Source organism: Artemia sp. Qi Xiang Cuo, chromosome 9 (genome assembly GCF_049724085.1).
Source record: "Artemia sp. Qi Xiang Cuo chromosome 9, ASM4972408v1, whole genome shotgun sequence".
NCBI classification, from domain to species: Eukaryota; Metazoa; Arthropoda; class Branchiopoda; order Anostraca; family Artemiidae; genus Artemia; species Artemia sp. Qi Xiang Cuo.
This window is the reverse complement of record NC_142802.1, coordinates 46,551,508-46,574,957: the sequence shown is the minus strand read 5'-3', so window position 1 is coordinate 46,574,957 and position 23,450 is coordinate 46,551,508. Positions and strand designations below refer to the sequence as shown.

General features: G+C 33.2%; 1 protein-coding gene across 5 annotated transcripts; it reads right to left on the bottom strand.

Annotated features, from left to right (window-relative positions):
* Positions 1-573: 573 nt before the first annotated feature.
* Positions 574-22,024, bottom strand: LOC148948723 (ribokinase-like). 5 transcript variants are annotated; one of them, XM_089094634.1, is made up of 6 exons: positions 21,895-22,024; positions 16,369-16,501; positions 12,041-12,344; positions 6,273-6,364; positions 2,879-3,064; positions 574-1,637 (listed from the first exon to the last, which is right to left on the bottom strand). In XM_089094634.1, exons 1-6 carry the CDS (start codon positions 21,900-21,902, stop codon positions 1,461-1,463), a joined length of 900 nt encoding a protein of 299 aa, XP_088950760.1. In that variant the 5' UTR covers positions 21,903-22,024; the 3' UTR covers positions 574-1,460. The 5 variants fall into 5 exon arrangements, with proteins under 5 accessions (XP_088950760.1, XP_088950757.1, XP_088950758.1 ...); XM_089094631.1 differs by lacking the exon at positions 21,895-22,024 and adding an exon at positions 17,541-17,624; XM_089094632.1 differs by lacking the exon at positions 21,895-22,024 and adding an exon at positions 17,541-17,624 and having other exon boundaries at positions 12,050-12,344.
* Between the last annotated feature and the right edge of the window lie 1,426 nt (positions 22,025-23,450).

Below are 23,450 nucleotides of genomic sequence, written 5' to 3'. Positions count from 1 at the left end.
AAAGGTGGTAAAAACCAACACAAAAATAATCAAAGAAAACAAAGAATTGTTACAAGTTTTAAAAGAACAAGCAGATTCAAACAAACTGATAGAGACGTTTAAAAAAAGTGATATAAAATGGATACTAAGGCTTTCAAATCACTCCTGTGAAGTGATACATAGTCTGGACCCGTTAAGGAAAAAAATATATAAAGACAACGGGAAAATAGTAACCAATGAATTGTCAGGGCTACAAAATTATTTTCCAAATTTTCGTTTAGAACCCCTAATATGCTGGAGAGCCCTATAAAGTGTAAGACAGCATATTGCAAAAAAAAAAAAAAAAAATGCTTGTTGCTTTAAAGTATTTTTGTTACTTAACATAATTGTGTAAGTTATTACACAATGCTTATATATATATATATATATATATATATATATATATATATATATATATATATATATATATATATATATATATATATATATATATATATATATATATATATATATATATATATATATATATATATATATATATATATATATATATATATATATATATATATATTATATACTATGTTTTTATTAACTTTAAGTTTTAACTAGAGATTTAATGTTATATATGAATTTTTGACCTCGAGTCAACGTATTAATAATTTTTATTGTGAAATAATCCGTTTAGTATTAAGTTTGAAAGAATAATCCAGCAAGAACCATAATGTTTCGATTTAAGCGGGATATTATTTTTGGAGTAATTAAAACAGAGGAGAAAGTAATTAAATGTAATTAACTTTCGAATGCATTGATATATACGAAAATTGAGTGATTCATTTTACTATATATGTAAAAATATATGCTTTATATGTATACTAATGTGAATATTTATTTTAGATACAGCCTTAGGTATTTTTTTTTGGAAATCAAATTTTTCATAACATCCTTTTGGATCCATTTCTCAATCATTTCTTTGACGCATTTTTGGAAAGTAGCAAATTTCAAAGCCAGTTCAATTATATCCTGATACCATCAGAAACCAAACCATACTTTACTACAAAATCATCAAAAGTGAGATAAAATCAGAACTTAATTTAGGCCTAGCTATTGTGCTACATAGCCCAGATGGTTTATGTTATTGAAATATGTGAAAATGCTTGGTGCTGGAAAAATATGTGAAAATTTAAAAATCAATAATGTTATATGTAATTTATCCAAGGTAATTCTAAAAGGAAAAATAAACGGTATATTAACCACATCACACAGATAAATTAAATTATTAATGGGAATTAAATTTAAACTCAAAAAATTCATAAAACTTTTCTAATATAAGTCTAATTTAAGCAAAACCACTAATATAATGTTTAAGCCGCTGGGCTTACAGCGACGATGTATTTACTTTTCCATATATCCCAAACATTGAGCTAAAGTCTCAGGATTTTGGGGAAAATCCAAAGAGTGGCAGCCCTCTTACAAATTAGCAATCACAAAAATAGTTCCTCCGGTAGTTCTTCTTTAGCGGGAAATGAAACCTGGGTCCCTTTTTTTTTAACACTGAAAGCAGCAACTTGACAAGACCTTTCAACCATAATTTGCAAAGGTAACTTGGGGTAGTAAGCCATGTAATATGCCAAAGCCCCAATGAAAGAGTCTCCAGCACCCTGAAAGACATCACCATTCCGTATTCAAATTAAAACATATTTATAATAATAATAACAAAATCTTCATTTAGGACAAACAAATAAATACATTAACCATAGGAAGTAAAGCTTGGTAAGGCAACAGACCTTTTATTAAAAAAAAAAAACAATATTAACACCTACTGTCAACTAGGAAAAAGAAATAGAAAATAATAGCAAAATAAATAAAGAATTAAGCGAAAAGAAAAGAAATAACATGAAAGAAAATAGCTTATCTCAGCTTTTTTCAACCTGGTATAAAACATCAATTAACAAAACTTGCTTCACTTCTATTGATTATAAATAATTCTTCTAAAAGTGGTTTTGAATAATGCAGAAAGAATTTTTTTTTGCCTAATTAAAAAAAACAACAACAAAAAACCATGGAGTTTCTAGAAGGTATTATAATAAAAATATTGAGGGAAGAATTATAAATATTTTTTAAATTTCAAATTAGACATGCAGGAATACTTTTATTGTTTTCCTCATAAGAAAATTTTGTAGGCAGTTTGTTTCATACAGATGCTATATTATAGTTAGTTCAAGAAAAAATTCTATAATAGAAACTTTTCAACGAAAGGTAAACAGCTACATTAACCATAAGATGAGCAGAAATAAAGTCAAATAATTGTTCTACCGCAAAACTACCATAAATCATCACCAAAGAAAGATCAAACCGCAAAAAAGCAGAAATTACAATAAATAACCAAGTAAAACTCAAAACAAGCAGAAACTACCCCAATGCGGAATAGAGATAACGCTACACTGTGCCTTGTAAAGACTAGAAAATAATTTGGCCTTTACTGAAAACAATTTGATTTATGGTAGTTTAATGCTGGAAATATTATTTTACTTTATTTCTGCTAATATCTGGGTTAATGTAGCTCATTACTTCTCTCTGAATGAATTGTTTTGAATTTTTTTTTTGTTTAATTTCTGTTCGTTTTTAATTGACCTAGTTTTTCCATTGGCTTGAAACAGAATATTCTAAATATTGCTAGTCAATTTTTAACAATATTTGTACTATAATGCTTTAGATCGATGGGTACAGGAAAAAAAAAATTCAAATAAGTGCCGTTGAAAATCTACATAATCTTTGGGATTTTACAGAACTGACAGAATTCTAACCCAAGTGATATTACAAGCTTGAGAATGGATAAATATTGATCAACTATCCCCATCCACCTACCTTACAGGTTTCAACTGAATTAAAATGTGCTTACGGTTGTATCAACAGCTTTCACAGGAGGAGCTGCTATCAATATTCCCTTGTTGGCTTCATCTTTAAGATAGGCTCCACGACTACCCAAGGTTAATAAGACAACTTTGCATCCTCTTTCTTGCAATGTATGAGCTGATCGATCTGCCGATTCAATACTATCAACTTTTTCACCAGTCAACATTTCAGCCTGCAAAATTTACGTGCTTAAGATTTCCGATGTTCCCATAAATATAGTGTCAAAAATAGGGATGCTCAATTAAACAGTGGCGATTTAAAATAGTTTCTAATCTTTTATGATAACTACTTTTTATAAGAAATGAGTCAAACAAAGAGGCGCATCGGGATTACCTGCATTACAAGCTGACTCTTGATTGGATTAAAAAATAATAAAATAAAACAGGCAATGCAAAATCTGCCATAAATAAATTTAAATAGTTCCTAGAAAAACGATAAAAGTGAAAAAAAAACAATAAAATTAATCCCCATCCAAGAAGTATCTTAGCAAAAAGAATAATATAAAACTAGAAGTGTTTTAAGAATTAATAATGGTTCAAATCCATTTGCTAATACGTATAAAAAGAATGGGTAACTAACAAATAACCACTCAATAAATGTTCCTTTTAGCCACCGGTTCGCATAGTCAGATAAAGTTTTAGGCAAATTAAAATATCAAACAGTTTGTGGTAACGAACTGTAAGTAAGGAGCGACTCAGTCGAATAGTAATCCAAACTCTAAAAATGGAATTTTGATGAAAGAAAAGATACATAAAAGAATTGAGTTTTTATCCTGATTCAAAATATGTCACCCATCAAAAGCTGCGAGCCTGAGAAAATTTGCCTGATTCTCAAACAAAAAGGGAATCACCCCGAAAAAGTCAAGGAATCTTAACAAAAATCAAACCATCAGATACAGCATATCAGGAAACCCTATTGTAGAGGTTTCAAGTTCCCATCTGCGAAAATTTGGAATTTTGTATTTTTTTTTTTGTTTCAGAAGAAAGATCACGGATGCGTGATTATTTGTTGTTGATTTGTTTTCATTCCTTGATTTTATCAAGGGTTAACTGATCAAACCAGTGGTCTTAGAAGATCGGGAAGGCTCAACCAAACGGAAATCAAAAGGCCTAGCGCAATTTTAAGTAATAAAAAAGAATGGAGGGCAGCTAGCCCCCCTCCCATGCTCACATTTCCTCAAGGTCATCCAATCAAAATTTTGAGATATCAATTTTCTAAGCATAGTTGAACCATGGCTCTGGAAATTAAATGACCCCCTACAACATCTGAGGATAGGTTTCTAGAAGTCATTGTGCTTTCCTGGACTCCAGGGGAGTCAAAAGTCGGGATAGCAGCTTCATGTAACCCAAAAAATAAAAGCCTAGCCTTTTTATTTCACTTTTTTGAAGTTTCTCGGGTTTGACAGATTCGATTTAAATACTAAAAGAATGGCCAACAGACAGTCTGTGATAAAATTCCGTGCAAGTTTCCTGACACTTCTTAAAACTTTATAAACTTTCACTGCTGAGTTTTATTTGCACATTAGTGCACATTATGTGCAGTGTTAGCAGTGAGTAATCAGCAAGCTTACATCAGTAAGCGTCATACCTAAAGAGGTACAACATGTACAATTTCTGTTTTTAGATCGCAGGTGGCCTAAATATGCGGTTACAGCTCAAACAATTAGTGCTTTTAGTGCTGACTGAAGCCAAAAATGAACTAATACGCATAATAATGCTGGACCAGGGTTTGTGTAGTAGTTGGCACTACCCTACAATACGTGTTGTTAAATAGATCTATTTGAAAACATTTACCTAGTCAATCATGCCATACTTATATATCAATTCGAACTTCCTGCTGTGTCTTATATCGTTGTCTGCTGTAAAATTCTGAAGTTCCTAAATGTGGCTGCAAAATGGAGCGAGGAGCAGATAATTCGAATAATTATTGTTGATTTGAATAATTATTGTTGAAAAAGTACCATTTTAGAACAAAAAAGTATAACTTTAACGAAACAGTCTTAAAAAATATTACCCGCAATAATCATGTTAATGCCAATTTAAAATTATTTATGACAGCAGCTCTAAAATGAAAATGTTCATCCCGGTGTATTTGCAACACTCAGTACAATTTCCAATTTAAATCTTTTGAAAGGCAATATAAACAGATGGTTGCAACATTTCTTAGTAATATAATAAGCAATCACCTAACTTTCTAGAAAGTACAAGGTAAACTTCAGTGCAAAGAGAAGGAGGATTGAGCAGGGTCTATCATAGTTTCTTTTCGTTTTAAGTTTTAGCTTTATCCTTTGCTTTTATTTGAAACACTTCTTTTTTCTTATTTAAACTATTTTTGTTTATCATGGTCTCTTAGGAAACAAATTATAGCAAAGAAACCCAATATATATCAACAAGAATTACTGTAGATTGGGAGTATGCTCTTGAAAACTGGTTGACAACACTCTCTGATACCTTACCTTAATCAGCTTAACTTTAATATTTTTATACTGGTAAAGCTCTGCCCCGTCTGGACAGAAATTGTTGAGTTCAACTGCGGTACAAAACAACGCAGAAGACAGTCTATTAAGGCAAGATCTTTTTTCCGGCTCTCGAAAAGTTTTCCAGTTTTCAGAAGGTGGGGTTTCTAGAAAATTTTGATGTACTGGGGATGTTCTCACCACCCCTCCTCCAAACGTCCATTCGGCGCTGTTTAGTACATGAATTTCAAAATATTCAATACCCAAAATCTCTGCAATAAAAGTAGTAGTGTCGCCCCTCTGGCATCCATTCTTAATGTTCAATATAAATACATTCATTCAAATGGAAGGAGAACAGGGATTAAATCCCTCCTTTGATCCCTGCCTTCCAGCTTTATTTGAAGGACCGTATCACAGAAAGTTGGTTAGTAATGGCCTAAAAATATATTATTCGAGGCCTATACTATCCCTCTCATAAAATTATCTCCTTAATTCCCTCCCGCTTATGGACAAACATGCGCATTTTCAAGTTCCTTTGCAATATTGCAATAATGTAAGTAAATGAATGACATTCCAAATGTATCAATTCATTCAAATGAAGCTTTCATATTATTGTCTGTTATAATGCTTCATTTTATTGGACGCTGTTAGCGACGAATAAACCCTTCGGCCACATGTCCCAACAAATATCTCAAAGTTTTCGTTCAATACCATTTTGTCCCTTATTATGACGAAAATCATAAGTAGATTCTGTCAAAAGTAGATTATTTTTTAGTGATATAAATACTGTTTTCAAAATAATGTTGTTGCAATTTCGGCTACTCCTGGCAAGGGTCGCTCTTTACTTACCGTTTCTCACCATTAACTGTTTGGGACTGTCCTTAGATTTTACTTGAGAAAAAAAAATATAAGTAAACACAATAACCTCTGATTCGTTGATGCAGAATACGGATGAAAGCAGATAAACTTCGGAAGGCAGATTTGAAGTGGCAGGAGCGGCGTTGAAAATTATCTTAGCTGAAAATATAGGTAAATTTAACGATTTTTTTTCAATACATTATTTTCAAATGATAACCTAGCAAAAATCGACCTTATAAAAATAAATCATTATTAAATATAGGATTATTCCGCAAAAGCATTAAAAGCACTACCAGAACAATAATAAGAGTTTGCAACTAAAAACTTATCATCAGCAATTCTGGGGCCTACATCGGCAATTCAACCAACTTAAAACAAGCACAAATTACTCTGTATTATTCTGGGAGGACTGCCTCTTTGTGCTAAGTTTTTATAGTGACTTACTGAAAGCATTTATAAGTGCAATAAATGCAGCTACCGGGTAACTGGAAGTGTTTCATTTACCAATTGGCTTTTAAAGAATTTGAACTCAATATTTCATTATTTAAAGCAAATGCGTATCAATAAACTCGTCAATTCTTGAAGCATTATGAAAATCATGCTTTACTCAATGCCAGTTGTCCTTGCGTTTGAGCAGTCGTTATTAAAGCATTGGGGGGGGGGGGGTCAAACTTACAGGGTATACCCATAGCTACCCTATACTTGAGGAAAGCTACCACCTCTCAGAACCCCTCTTCAAATCGAAGTTTAACTTTTGCAGAACAATGCTTCAAGAACGAAAAAGCATATTGTGCATTTTTATTTCCGAAACAGCAGAACAAATTCATTTCCTCTATTATACATCGTTTCTATCTCCTTTAAGTGGATATTCTGTAAAATATCACTGAACTGCCCTGTTGTTTTCCTTTCGGGCTTGACCTGTCCAGTGATATTTGCGAATGAATATTATCCAAAAAGATGCAATGTAGAGACAATGCGGTAAGGCTAAGGACTTAAAAGGCTTTGAAAGAAAACGACGGTTGAAATGCAACCTATTTGTGACATTAGATGCACACGATAGCCCTACTTGACGTTCAATTGGACCTATTAAGAGTTAGGTAAGCTTTGTAGGTCAACAGATTGGAAGTAATGTGATCACCTGGCTTGAACCTCATATTCCAGAAATAGATGCCCGCTGGTGGCACTTTCTTCCAGTTGAACAAAACAACTTCGGACTTTTGGGAATTGAACTCGATTATAATATTCTCAAATTCAAACTGTGGCGATACAATAACCTCGAGCTTAATAATAAGGCACAAATTCAGAATATTATCCGCATAGCGTACAAGTAACAAGTTAAAACGAAAAGGTTAAAGGACGAGGCGAGGGAGCAGTCGACTCAAAATAAAAAATTCCATTGTTGAAGAGTAAAGGGGAAGAAATGGCACCTTGATATGAATATTTCCCGATGTCCACAAAAGAATCAGGGATAGGTTGGTGGTGGGAAACAGTATAGAACACTTGGGATCGGCTAGCTTCATCTGAATAGTGAATTGTCAGGTGTGCTTTAAGACGAGAGTCCGTATATCAAAGGGCTATTACATAGGAAGGACTGGCTCCACTTTTTGCGGCATGAAGTAACATAACGGCGTAAATCAGGGAATCAAATGCTTTCCACAGAACGTGACCTGCTAGCACGATATTTTCACCTGAACCATCACCATCAAACGATGCGTTCATGCTAACAGAAAAAGCGTGAGAACATCCGGGGCGAGGTTTGGAATCTGCATTGATAGTGTGGAACATATCACTTCGCATTCATATGGCCACTGAGAGGTAGCTCAAAAAGCTTGCAAAACGTAGAAGTAACTGTTATGGGTAAGAACGACAAGTATTCAGTGGCGAGTTTTCCTTTCTTTGGAATTTGGGTATGATCTCCAACTGAAAAGAAATAAGGCAGATATCTTTAGACAACAATCATCTCTCCATGAGAAAAACAATATTTTTTACCTGGCCACATCTATGGAGAACGTGAAGTACTTACCCGACATGTATTGGGCAGATAAGAAGGTAGTGGGACCCTCTCTTGAAACCTTACAGCAGAAGGAAGTTTGAGATTAAGGATCTTAGTGAGAAGTGTTTTCATCTAATTCGTTGCATACGGGACGCTAATTCTTTTACCGTCTTATAGATTCCGGAATCTTATTTATAGATTCCGGGTCCGGAATCTATAAATCAAAACCGAACTTAACTAGTCGATAAATACAAGGCATTGTTTTAAACGTCAAAAGAAGATATTTTGGTAGACGTAAAAGGTCGTGAGTTGCAAAATAAGACGTCTTGAATAAATGCTATTAAAAATCAGCGTAAAAAGTCTTTACTTGTAACTTGGAAAGCAGTCAGAAAATGGAGAAGCTCTTAGGGATTTTGGTATTGAAAATAGGAATTCTTAGGGATTTTCAATCAGCCTTTTAGGGATTGACAAAATTTGAAGTGGAAACACTGGTAATATAGCATAAGAATCAATTTTGTTAACATTCCTGTTCCAATAGTAAGCATGATATTTACTTCCATGAACATATTTACTTCAGGATTGTGTCCTACTATAATTCTACTCTTTTTTTCGCACTTAAATACTTTATTCCCACATCAGTGGAATGGAAGAACTGCGATAAACGTTTACAATAACTAACTCTTCTATCCAAGTAGCAAGAAAAGAAGCAAACCAAGAACACTACAAAGAGGTGAAATATTAACTAGGGTAGCAATATTGCCCGATGGACGAAATGTACTGAAGGAAAAAGTGTTGATGAAAATTTACTGCACATCACACAAATGAAACCTAATTTGAAGTTAAAAATGTCATTAAATATAAAACAAACAAGTCCTGGAAGTGTGAGAAATTGCTTATTTATTTTCATTTTATGACGATTAAGAAAATATGGTCATGATGTGTCTTGTCTTCAGTAAAATATAAATGACTCCCTCCTCTTCTTATTTATGAATACTTCTGTTAATTTTCAATTTGACTTAGTTTCCAATTCGTTTTAGATGTTCATTTTATTTTTGTTGTGTGTTTGGGTCCTTTCGGCCCAAGTAGTTAAGGATATAAGTTTCCAACCAATCAGAAATAATTTTTTCGGGGGTCATGTTCCTCAATCAATTTGTTTTATATATTAGCGTCTCCAAGGCTAAAGTACTAACGAGCGAAGGCTTAAAGTGTTAAAAAAAATTAGTTTCTTGGCCCAATTTTTGGGGAAAAGTAGCCCTACCTAAATTTTCAATTTTATTTGTGCATAGCGTTCCCTTGGCACAAGGACTTATAGATTCAGGTTTTGATCTAATTAAAAAGAAAAGGCTTCCAGGGGCTTTTTAGATGTTCAAATCGATTAGAGATAAATAGTTCATAGTTTATTTGCCCATTTTTGGGCCCCATTGTTCAGAAAAACATACCCTAACGCAATTTTTTTCTATAGGCTATTGGGATGAACTATCCTTTCACAAGAGAACCATTTATTTTTTACATACTACAGTCCCCTTGACCCGAATGCCTCCAAATATAACTTACAAACTGATAAAATAAACCTTTTAAGACCAAATTTCACAGGGGAAGTTGCCAAAAACTTTTCCATCCGTTAGGGTTCCTTTGGTCCAAAAAGCTATATATATATACGTTTGAAGCCGATTGAGGAAGAATTGTTGGCCAATTTTTGGGCACCCTCAATCAAAATCCTTTTTTTACTCGCACATTAGAATCCTTTTCGCTTACGAACTTTAATACAAGTTTTGCAGCCCTTTTCTTTTTCAAGCCCAATTCTATGTTAAATCCACACTTTAAAACGAAATTTTTCCTTGTGCATTAGGCTTCCCTCGGTCCAAGCAGTCCATGATATAAGTTACAAGGCTGATCAAATAAATTTTTAGCCCCTATTTCAGCCCCAGTTTTGGGAGGCCTGTGCCCACAAACTAGCTTTTTTTTTTCATACCTCAAGGTCCTCTTGTGTCAGAGACCCACGAAGTAAAGTTTCAAACCTATCTGAAATAGCATATTTTCGGGTCAGTTCCAGGCCCCCTACCACCCTACCCTCTTCAAACAATACATTGAGTTTTCCGGCTCAGGGAACGATCATCTTTAATATTAGTCCAATTGGACAGCAAAGACCAAACAAGCCCGCTTCTTTGGCTATTAATTAAAAAACTTCATAAAATAAGTTTACTGAAAAAAAAATTCAAATGAATTTACTGAAAGAAATGTGTATTGTCAGCTTAATATACATATACTGATATTTATTCCTTAAAATATTAATTAACTTATGATTTCTTAAAGTTATAAGTGAAAAGATTTAAAAGAATTGTTTCAGTAAAGTAAAAGTTATATTCTAACTTTTAGAAAGCATAGGGGTTTTGAACCCTACAACTATTAATTTCTGCTCGTTTTGAGTTTGACTCTGTTATTTATTTTAATTTCTGTTCGTTTTTGGTTTCATTTATTTATTGATACTGATTTGTGGAAGTTGTATGCTTGGTATATTATTTGATTCTATTTTTATTCATTTCTGATTTAATGGAGTTCTTTCCTTTTTTTCGATAAACTTATTTTGCTGAAAAAGTTTTTTACATTAATTTCTGTTTAATTTGTATTGGCATAGTCCTTTTTCAGATACAAATAAAATCATAGCTTGATTCTTTAAAGTTTCCTTTTAAGAGTTTACGGTTTTATCTGCTATATGTACGCTGGAAAACCTTTTTCGGTGATATTTAACAGCATAAAGTCTCTTGAAAATCTTGACACAAATAGTAATCTTTAATTTAATCATATACATCCTCTAGTTGACTTGATAAATAAAAGTAATACCATTCACAAAAAATTAGGTTTATGCTCTTTTACAGCTTGATACACTTACACTCTTTTGATTTAGTAGAATTTTAAGAGCAGAAGTAGTAATGGAAGTAGCCCAGAAAATTTGAACTTAATACCCTCAGTCGTTCTTGGTATATTGCTGAGATGTCTTATTGGCAAACAACATACAAACAGTGTGTTTTGATTTGATTTTAAAGCAATATTTGGTTTTATTTAAAGCAACATTTGGTTTTTGGCTTCACATAATGGGCAAATTACATAACTGTAGGGAGTTGACCAACCCAATTATCCTCAAGATATAGCTACTAGACCATTCAGCTATGTTGAACAAAATAGCTGTCTTAAAATTTTGATTGGAAGTGTCTGGAAAATTATGAGCTAAAGAGGAGGGTTGATTGCCCTCCAATCACTTTTGAAATCTTAAGAGGGCACTATAACTTTTAATTTTCAATCAAATTAGCTCTTTTAAAATATCAATGATACTACTTGCTATAATAGAGCATCGCTGCCTTTGTCCTTATTTGCCCTATAGTGCTTATATGCCCTTTTAATACTTGCATGCATATAGGTTTTTCATTTAAGTGAAACTCCTCCTGAACGTCCCCTAAAAGTTCCAACTTATTGCCATTAATTTCGTTAGTTACAGTATTTGTAGAAGCAGGCATATTCATTGAACCTCTCACTTATTTTAAGAAAAATAGCTGTTCACAAATCTTGATTCAGTGCTATTGAGGGTCATAAGGGCAAAAAATAGCACGGGAAAGGCCTGCCTATCACTTTATGGATGGTTGAGAATGGCCCGAAAGACTTTGTGAGAATGTTGAACCAGTTGTCTTCAAGTCTTAGCCTATGATTACGAGTTAATTAAAATTTGCTATGTCTACTAAGCTTAAACTCCAAAACCCCTGAAGCAGGTTAGTCAGTATGTCCCCAAACTTTAAATATGTGAAAGCTTAATTTCAAAAGTAAAGTGCAGACAATGCTTTGAAATTTACGATACCAACACCCATGTTTGTGTCCTTTTTTAAGAGCAACAATAGTGCTATCAAGCGGAATTCCAAGAGCAGCAACAAGAACATCAGCCTCTTCAATAGATTCTGTTACAGAATCAATTTCATCTGGTTTCAGGTCTGCATTTGCACCAAGAACAGAGATCATAGCATTTGCGGCATCATTATCAACCATAATTATGGCACTGCCCGTCTGGTCTTGGCTCGAATGAAATAAACGGGATTGAACCCCATTTTTAGTCAATGCCTCTATGTGTATCCTACTTAGAGGGTCATTAACAGGGCCAAGCTAAAAGAAATTTGACAATAAGCTTAAATCGGCATTTCCTTATTCATTATAGAACATAGCACATGCACCTCTATGTAAAAATTAGTTATTATAGATACCTAATCAAACGCACAAGAAATTTAGCTGACGAAAGCAACTTTTTTTTAAATAGGCCTAATATGAGCACGATTTAAAATTGTTCTTAAAAACAAAAGCAAGCACATAACAAATATGAAAACGGTTTGCTATTTAAAAAGCTTGTTGCAAAAACCTTCAAAAAGAGCTTTTTGCTTCTTTTTCGGGGTTATTGTTTTCCTGCCAAGGACACTTTTTTCCCATATAGCTTCTATTCGTATAACAAACCTTCATTAGCAGAAGCAAGTTTTAAGGCTTCCACAGAGGCTTCAATGTTTACTTCTAATTGTGCAACCACGACTTTAGCCTCCCTTATCAAAACCATAGCCTTTCTAACGTTTTCTGCACTGAGCTTATCATTCGCACCAGGAACAATAACTATCGAATTCTGTCCCGTTTCTTCAACTAGTATTTGTGCGACACCAGTGAACGCTTCTTCGGTTCTGCTCACATGTTGAAAATTGATTCCCAGTGATTTAAAACTCGTCTCGTGCATTTCGCTGAAACTATCTGACCCCAACTGAAAAAACATTTAATACCTAAATTTACCAAAGCAACTCAACTTTATAAAGCATGCACTAATTGACACCAAAGAATTTTGGTAAAAACAAATCGCAAAAAGTGCTTTTATTATGTGGATTCTGTTTTCCTAGGTTGAATAACAATGAATAATCAAGGGTAGAGACTTAAAACAAAAAAAATCCAAAAAATGAAGTTTTTCGAACAAAGTAAAGACGCATCAAACAGTTCGTGGTGAACTGTAAATAAGGAGAAACATGGCTCAATGGTAATCAAAACTATAAAAAGCAGAATTTTAATGAAATTAGATACATCAAAAGAATTTAATTTTTATGCTGACTCAAAATATATAAAGTTCATTAAGTTTAAGGTTATCAATCAAAATTTATAAGCCTAAGGAAATTTTCCTTATTTTTGAAAAAGGGGAGAACCATCACATAACATCTCCTATACACAAAAATGTGGAATTCCACATTTCTTACCAGAAGAAAGATCACGGATGCGTGATTATTTGTTGTTTTTTTCCAGGGATGATTGTATCGAACCAGTGATCCGAGAAGATCGGAAGGGCTCATTTGATTGGGAATCAAACATTACAGTAGGAGTTTTTAAGTAACCAAAAAGACTGGACGGCAGCTAACCCCCTCCCACACCAGTTTTCCCCCAATGTCATCCGATCAAAATTTTGATATAGCATTTTTGATCAGCATAGTTGAAAGGTCCAATAACTGTGGCTTTGGGGATAACATGACCCTCCAAGGCTCCTAGCTAAAGGACTGTAAGTTACGAATTATATCCATTGTTTACGTGTAGAATTTGTTATTGGGAATTGTACAGACATTTTTTTGGGGGGGGGAGGGAGAGAAAATTTCCGCTTGGGAGGATTTACTACGGTAAAAATTTTCAGTGGGTAGGAAACTTTTCGGGGGTGAACTTTCCACGGGAAATTTTATACTGGGGATTTTCCAGAATTCCTTTACGAAATTCTTTTCACTTGTCTTACTTTGTCGTTGCCGACTAAATCCAGCATTTGGAGATGTTCCTGAGGAAATTTTCAGCGGGGTTGGGATTGTCTGGGGGAGAATCTTCCGCGAGAGAAATTGTCGATGAATATTTTTTCCGCGTGTGCAAATTTCCTCTGGAGGAGGGGGGAATCCCGGGAAAATTTTTCACGGAGGGACATATCCAACATGGTTTGGAAAACCGTCAGATATTTAAGACTTTTTCAAATGAACATATGTTAAGAAGGAACTTTAAGGGGAGAGGGTTGTAAATTATCAGATTTACCCATTGTTTACATATATCATTTGTTTTTGTGCCCACAAGAAATTTTCCTGAGGGATTTTCAGCAAGGATTGAATTGTCCGGGAGGAATTTTCCGGGGGTGGATATTTTACTGTGAGGAACTTTACTTTGAGGTATTTTAAGTGGACGGGGGAATTTTACAGGGAGGCAAGCTAGATTTTTCGGTATTATTTGAAATCGAGCAGAAATTTAATTTAAAAAAACTAAGTTTTTTAACTGAATGTAAGGAGCCGAATTAAAACTTAAAACAAGTAGAAATTATTTCGTATATGAGGGGTTTTCCCATAATCAATACCTCACTCTTTAAGCTAAGGTTTGACTCTGTCCCAATTCTTTAAGGACAAATCCTGACACACAAGCTCCGTTTAATTAGAAATAGAAGCTTTTCTTGAAGTTATAAAAAAATATTTTATCCAATCGGAGACAAACACAATTGGGCGTCACGAATCAATACAACAATTTTGTAATATTTTTTACAACAGTTTTGTTGGCTAAGTATCCAGATACTTAGCCAAGATTTGGCCTTATTACAAGCCTCAACATGTAAAGAATTCTTGGTCCAGCCCTTCATTTGGGATCCAACGCGTACTTCAGTGCGAGGGACAAACTACTTTTTATGGTTATAATAAGGCGTGTGAAATAGTGACGCATATATATTTAATTTAAGACTAGTTTCATTAATTGAAGACAGAACCGAATTCCGGAGAAGCTCAAAAGGTATTTTTTCTGCGAGAGAAGATTATCAATGCAATGCCGGTAGTGGAGTATATCAACCTTATTCCATTCTACTACAGTACGCCACTTAGATTCTTGGGTTACACGTGCATGGTTAAATGGAGCGACAACATCTTCAAAACAATACCTTAAAATTTCCATTCGATCCCCTTGTCATTCCTAAAATGTTAAATATATGCCATTTTCAATACCTAAGTGAATATTTGCCTTTTGATTTACTTCACTACCTCACCGTGAACAGATTCATCACAACGAACAGTAAGTAAGGAGCGACTCGGCTCAATAGTAGCCCAAACTCTAAAAACGGAATTTTGATATCAATAGATACATCAAAAGAATTAGCTTATTATACTGATTCCGAATATATAAGATTCTTCAAGTTTAGTTTTACCCATCGAAAGCTACGAGCTTGAGAAAATTTGCCTGATTTTTGAAATAGGGGCGAAACATCCCCGAAATTCAAGGAATCTTGATGAAAATCACACCATCAGATTCAACATACCTGAGCGCTCTACTGTAAAAGTTTCAAGCTCCTATATACAAAAATGTGGAATTTTGCTATTTTCACCGAAAGACACATCACGGATGCCTGTTTATTTGTTTTTTTTCCAGGGATGGTCGTATTGAAATAATGGTCCTAGAAGATCGGGAGAGGGCGTCTTCGAACGGAAATTAAAAGTTCTAGTGATCTTTTTAAGTGACAAAATAGATTGTAGGGAAACAGGCCCCTCCCACGCCCATTTATTTCCCAAAGTTGTCTGATTAAAATTTTGAGATAGTCATTTTGTTCAATATAGTTGAAAGATCAAATAACTATGTCTTTAGGGGCAAAATGAACCCCCTCCCAGTTCGTGGGGAGAGGCCTGTAAGTAATGAAATTTGCCCATTGTTTATGTATAGTATTTTTTTATTGGGAAACATACAGAAATTTGTCGGGAGGGGGGGGAGATTTGTACTTGGGGTTGATTTCCATTGGGAGAATCTTCCCTGGGGAGCAAAATTTCCAGGGGGAAGGGGGGATTTTCCAGGGACATTTTACACTGGGGGGATTTGACAGAATTCCTATAAGAAATTACTTTTAATTGTCTTATATTCTCTTGGCCACTCAATTTTGCGTCTGGAGGATGTTTCGGAGGAAATATCCAGGGGCTATTTTTACATCATTCATCCAGAAACGAGCTGACTTCTTTAACGAATGAAATGCTAGCTAATCCCCAGCCAAAAGTATGATAGGATGTAATGCTACCGTTTAATAATTCATATTGGAATTTAGAAAAGTGAGCAAGTAAAATTATTAGGCATTTCCGACCATGTTGGTTTAAAAACATCCATAATAAGAAGTCTCACATACCTTCCCAATCATGATACAATCTGCTCCCAGTTTGGCTGCTGCTACACATTGATTAGCGCCTTTCCCTCCACAACCGATGAAAAGTGATTTGCCACGGATGGTTTCGCCAGGCTGTGGCAGTCTTTCGACATAACTGGAACGAAAGGAAACAATAAGGCCGTTCTTTTGCTCATCATTGTGCTAAGATCTTACATCTTTCCACAAGGAACGCTTAAAAGTGAAATCTTACATCTTTCCACAAAGAACGTTAAAAGTGAAATCGGGGGGGGGGTAAAATATAGCATATATGAAAGACGTAGACGTCTTTCATCCTTCTGCTCTGATCAGCGGTCTAAGAACAATGTTGAGTATATCATCAACGTTCTCTCATCATTTCTATGTGGCAGAAAAATGGCGTTTTCGCACTTTTTGCTAACATCAGTGGGCTGTAAAATCTTAGAACAATGATGAACTAAAGAACCGTAATCTGAGCAAAAAGATGTAAGATCTTAGATGTAAGATCAAAGTGCTAAATAACGGGCTTAATGAAAAGGTAAGTAGAAAACAAAGGTCTAATTACAATTTCATGATCATGATCAACGCAAGGGGGTCATGTTAAACGGCATTCAACAAAACATAATTATAAGCCATCGAAGTAGCTAAAATGTTAGTTGTTAGATTCTTAAGAAAGAGGGAGTGTTCAGCTCATCATGCAGTTTCCATTTGATTTAAGCAAAGGCAATCTTTGCGAGAAGATAATTAATTCAAATGCTTAAAATCAACATAGTATAGAAGTTCTGAGTAATGTAATGGATTTATTAAACTTCTTTATTTTTTCCCCATTGAACTTACAATAAAAATCAAAAACTCCTTTAATCACGGAGTGAAACTGCTGAGGACTTTTTCGGCTTTAGGCTGCAGAGAAATATTAACTTTCATTTTAGATATTTACGAAATTACTTTATTTGTGATTTCTGAAGGAATGGGGCCATAAATGGTGCTTAGTTCCTTAATAGCACATTCAACAAATTGGTATCAGTTGTAAACATATCCATAATAGATGGCGGTAAGACATCAAAACAAGTTAGGCCAAAAATTGCTAAATATGTTGCTGAAAACCAGTTTATATCAGTATTTAGAATACATCTATCAAAGCCTAACGACTACACCAGCAATTTTTAGGAAGTACTTGCCTAATAATATCAGTTATAAGTGATCCAACTACAACAACTGCCATCTTGTAAAAAACACTAAATTACAATTATTGATAACTTGTCTTCATAATTCAAGATCGCATGGAAACCGTTGGAAGAAAGATAATCAGTCATGAGTTTTGGAATTATTCATAATCTGATTTTTTTTTTTTTTTTTTTTTTTTTTTTTTTTTAAGGGAAAGGTTTTCTTTAGGTTATATTGCTGTGTTAATACTCCCATGTTAGTTTAGAAAAAATTTTAAATTATTTGGTATACCCTGGGTTCCCACATATACGATTATTCGCATGCGAACACGATTATTCGGCCAGATATGCGAATATCGCAGCTGTTTGCGAATTTTGGTTAAAATCTATCCGATTCTCTAAAATATCGTAAAAGTTCACAAATCTCAACTAATACGATAATTTTGATGAATAAATCGTATCAAGAAAAATAAAAATGGATATTGAGAAATTAATTTTATCTGTTAGAAATTGCAAAGTTCTCTACTCTAAAGCTGATAAAAACCGTAAAACAGGTTGCTTGTAATGAAAGCATGGGATAAAGTCTCAGAAGAAGTTGGAGTTGAAGGTAAGATTAATAGGCTAATTTAGATGGTTTGGCCTAATTAAAAAAAATAAAAAAAAAAAAAAAAAAATTAAAAAAAATGCTTAGGGAAGGTAACAAATCTGGATCTACTTGATTTTCTGTTATGATAAAATTATGGAGACAGCAACATGCCTTTATTATACTTTTCACTGTCTCTATATTACTGTCTATTGGTGAATGGAATATGCGCTATCTTGCTGCTAATATCCCAAATGCATTCTCAACCACCATCCTTGCTCGAGAAGCACAGTAATTAAATATTCGTTTATCCCTATCAATCAGCTCTAAGCCACCAGGAAATGCCTTTAATATGTTGCATTTCAGTGGAAAAGCCTCATCTGCCACAAACATATAAGGGACAACTGCTCCAGTTCCTAAAGCCTTTGGTTCAGGAACATCAAGGGAGGCATCAATAATGACTGCCAAAACCTGGTCTACCAAATACTCCCGTGTCACCAGTACTACCTTCTGTTCCAACATCAATTAAACAAAATTCGTAATTGGCATCCACTACTGCCATTAATACAACACTGAAAATTTTTTTGTATGATTAAAATTTTGATCCACTATTCTCTGGGCACTTTATTCTGATATGTTTACCATCTAAGGCTCCTAGGAAATTAGGAAAATCCCCCTTTCTTCTAAAATCTCCTACAATATTTTTAAAATCATCCTTGCTTGGTGATTTCATTTAAGTGTCTTTCAGGTTTATCCAAATTGCTTCTGGGGTCTCACATATGATTTTCGAAATACTAGAACATCCAACTAAATATTGAGCAGAGAGAGATCTTTTGCTTTCTCCAGTTGCAAGGTATCGAAGGGTAATGGCTAGCCTTTCTTTAGTGCTTATAGCCTCCCGCCAGGATATAAATTCCTTTTTAATGTCATTTTTGACAAGTGATAATATTTCATTAAATTGTTCAGGACTAAGCTTAAAATAGTCAAAATACCATTCTGGGTCATTTTCTTCCATATTTTTCACCAGAATGTTATATGCTCCATTATTTCTTCTTTTTTGTAACATTGTCCTCACCCACCAGCGCCGAGTTTTTGGTGATTTGCTCTGAAAAAAAAGCTGCAATTATTATTAGGACTAAGTCAATAAAGGGAAAGTATTCTTCAGACAACAAATTAAGAAACTTCTTCATAAATATTTAAAGCAATGAAGATAAACTTAATATAGAGAAGATGGGAAATACCCACCTAAGTAAATATATAAATATCAGTGATGTGTATCTTATGATGAAATCATTGTTACTGATTTCCCCAATCCTTTGATTTGCCAAGTCCTTTATAGCTTCAAGAACTATGCATAAAGGATTTTTTTTTTTTTACATAATGATCAAACACGTATTAAGAGTGAATACTGAAAAAAACCAGCCTAACCAAACTTCAGAACTATTTATATTAAATAAATAGAATATATGTTTATTTTCAAGAAGGATCAAAATATTTATTAGAGCTAAAATACAAAATTTTTCCTTAAGTAATTACATTAATTTGCCCCTTGACAACTTGAACCAAATACAACATTGATCATCCAAAAAAAACTACATACACAAAAATAAAAATTAAGGTTAGAGATGAAATCTTCAGCTACTATAGCCAAATTTCAGTAATTTTGTCTCTGAAATTTATTTTTAAGAGATGTGTTAAATATGTTTCTTATTTTGTGTGTTTACATCACAGACCAAAAACATTAATCGTCAACAAAGAACAGATTTATACCTTTAGTTGATCATGAAACATTCATAATACTAGTAAACCAATAGGGATAGTTTCAATGTTGTGTTAATTTCTCTCTAACTTAATTCATTAAAATCACAGCAATTTACTAAGTTTTAATAGCCTTTCAACTAGATTACTACCCTCAGATCAGAAGAAGTCATGGGTACATTTGCAAGCAAGTCAACTACAACATTTGGAATAAGGGTTAAAAGACACACTGAGTGTTATATTTTTTTTAATGACTAACATATCAATCAACAAATTTATCCTCATTTCAGGTATAAATATAGGCTATTAATGAAAGTACCACTTCATTTTTTCAAACCTAAAGGTCATTTAAAATTCCAAAAACTACATAAAAGATTTATTTCTTAACATTTTTTTTTTTTTTATTGTATATAAAATTAAATAGTGATCCAATTTATGATGGTTATTTAAGAATACATCAGGGAGAAGGAGAAATTCTGGCTGTAATGGTAAGTCTATTTTATACCTACTGAGCCTAAGTTTATCTTAAAAATTACATTAAATTACACTTGGTAGCAATAGGACAAATAGTTTCTAGATAATCTGAATATTTACCAATTATACTAGTTGTTACCCTTAAAGTTTGCCCTAGCAACTTCTATTTTTGGCCAGATGCACTTCTAGGCTATTAAACAATTTCTTTATTTGATTTTATTTACAATAATGAACCAGTTGATGATGAGAAGCAAGCGCAAAAAAAAATTAATGAAAATTAACATAGGCTATATTTACCCTATTACAGAAAGAAGGCATGGGTGCATTTCCAAGCAAATCAATCATAATATTTGGAAGTAGGGTTAAAAGACACTGAGTGGCATATTTTTTAAATAGCTAATAAATTTATCCTCATTTCTGAAGTAAACACAGTATATTAATTAAAATAATGCACTTTGTAAAACAATATTTTTTTAAATTCAGCAAATATTAATTTCAAAATGAAATTCAAATCTGTAAAAAAAAAAAAACAAACATCTATGATTTCCTGGTGCTGTACAGGTGTTATATTTTACCTGTTCATTAAAAAGGTATAAGGCTATAAGTTTCCTATTTCCAGAACTTAGAAACACCATCTTGCTTTATGACTGTAAAGGTAAGTATTTTATACCTACTGAGCCTAAGTTTATCTGAAAAAATGACCTTAATTTGTGCTTGGCAGCAATAAGACAAAAGTTTCTAGTAAATTTTTACCAAATAATATTATGGACTTAAAAATAAAGTGAATATACCACTTGATGCATTTTTTATGCTCTTTCCAAATATAATAATCATTTGTGTTGTAAATAAATTTTACACCTACCCATATATATACCAATACCGGTTTTATATTTGCACATTAGGGGGGGGGTGGCAAATTTTATTTCTTATGTAAATGGGTGGTAATGTTTACCTCCACCCCCTAATGTTCAAATATATACCCTGAATTGGTATATAGTGGTGGGAGTAAAATTCACTTTTGATAAAAATTATTATTATATTTGGAAAGAGCATAAAATAGGCTTCGAGTGGTATATTCACTTTATTTGTAAGTCAATAATATGATTTGGTAAAAATTAACCCTTAGGCCTAAATTTTTGGCCAAATGCAGTTCTAGGCTTTTAAACAATTTCTTTCCTTTGATTTTATTTAGAATATTGAATCAATTCATGATGGGAAGCAAGCACAAGAAATTAATGAAATTTAACATAGGCTATATTTACACTGTTACAGAAAGAAGGCATGGGTGCATTTTCAAGCAAGTCGATTAGAATATTTGGAATGACGGTTAAGAGATACACTGATTGTCATATTTTCTTAATGGCTAACAAATCAATCAACAAATTTATCCTGACTTTAGGTGTAAATATAGGTGATTAATGAAATACTGCACTTTGTAACACAATCTTTGTTCAAATTCAGCAAAGGTTGATTTCAAAGTCAACTTCAAATCAATGAAAAACAAAAAAAAAATCATCCATGATTTCCGTGTGCTGTACAGTTGTGATATTTTACCTGTTCATTAAGAAGATATAAGGCTATAATTTTCTTTTTTCTAGAGCCTATAAATACCATCTTGCTTTTTGAAATTTTTGCCACTGAAAATCGGATGATAATAAATTGTGTAGTGTGACCCCCTATTATAATTATCGCGTAAGTATGCGAATTTCGTTTGCGATTTTTTAATGCGATATTTCGCAGAAAAAAAATCGTATATGTGGGAACCCACGGATAGTAGTAATGTCAATTCGGATATTGCTTTTTTGCCACATTTTGCATATTAGCAATAATAACGAGTGAATCTATCTCATTCTTGGAAAAAAAAATCCTACCTCACTTAGAAATCCATTCAATATATAATTCATAAATTGGTTGATTAACCTGTGATATTTAATTAGGGGTTAGGTGACCTTTATTGTTTTTTCAAGTAAATATATTCTTCACTTTTTGATAGATTTCCATTTATACATTGATTGTAAGAGGAGAGTGACGCATGGTATCAATATAAACATTCAATTTTGTTTATTGCATTAAATACGCCAGTGCTGGAAGTTTTGTTTAATATGTTAGTTTGTTTCCTACTTATTTATTTATATATTTTTTTTCTCTCTCGCTTCGTGTGTTTAGTTGTTGTATTTCTATGTGTGTTATTTTTTAAAAGAACTTTTTTTCGTTTTTTTTTTCGTTGAAAAAGGCTCCCAGACGTGGGGCCGAAATATTTGGAGTATTTTCTAATTTAGTGTTTATTTGTTGTTATTTATTGTTTCACTGCTTTATTAAAATTAAAACCTTTTTTTCTTGCTTAATTTTTCGTAAATGGAAAAGCAGTGTGGTCTAAGAAATTATTTGAATCATCAACCATATTTTTTGTTGGATTTCCAGTTTTTTCCACTGGATTTCCATCGCTACCGTTGTTCAATCTCCTAAGCCAACACTTTATATTTTGTTTTCATGATTCCCTTTCTTGTTTCAGAAGCATCAATGATTATCAAATAAACACTCGTTTATTTTACAAAAACAGAAAATTACAACAAAAAATCTATCCCAGATAGTATGACACCTGTTGACGCCTGTACTTTTTCATGGTAGAAATCAGCAGTTTGACGGCGTAAACAGCAGGCGGACAGATTAAACCGGAGCCAGAAATGCCTTCGCATAAAAAAACAGTTTGACACACAAACCTGAAATAAAGATAAAATGAAATTTATGCACAAATAAAAGTGAAAGGATCACCTCCCCCTTTTTTTAAAAGTCCAAGACTGAGCGGTTGCAATAATTATGCCAGGAATCCTGGCTTTTCTGAATACCTTTAACTTACCAGATTGTATTGAAATAAATTTTCGAGCCAAACTTTGAACGAACTGAAATCACTAAACACAGGAGTTAGGCTACTGCAATTATAAAGGAAATAAAATCAAGAAAATTTGCCTTATTTTGGAAAAAGGGGAAAACACCCCCTAAAAGTTATAGAATCTTAATAAAAATCATACCATCAGATTCAGCGTATCAGAGAACCCTACGGTAGAGAAGGGTTCAGTAGGGCTACAATAGGGTTCTCTGATATTCTGAAT

Bases quoted from the DNA above. Each gene is read 5' to 3' on its own strand.
- LOC148948723 (XM_089094631.1), bottom strand. From the start codon at position 17,584: ATGGCAGTTGTTGTAGTTGGATCACTTATAACTGATATTATTAG. The intron at 3,065-6,272 runs GTTATTGTGTTT...TAAATTTTGCAG, and splicing joins TCTGCATCAACGAATCAGAG to GCTGAAATGTTGACTGGTGA. The intron at 1,638-2,878 runs GTAAGCACATTT...GATGTCTTTCAG, and splicing joins TGAAAGCTGTTGATACAACC to GGTGCTGGAGACTCTTTCAT.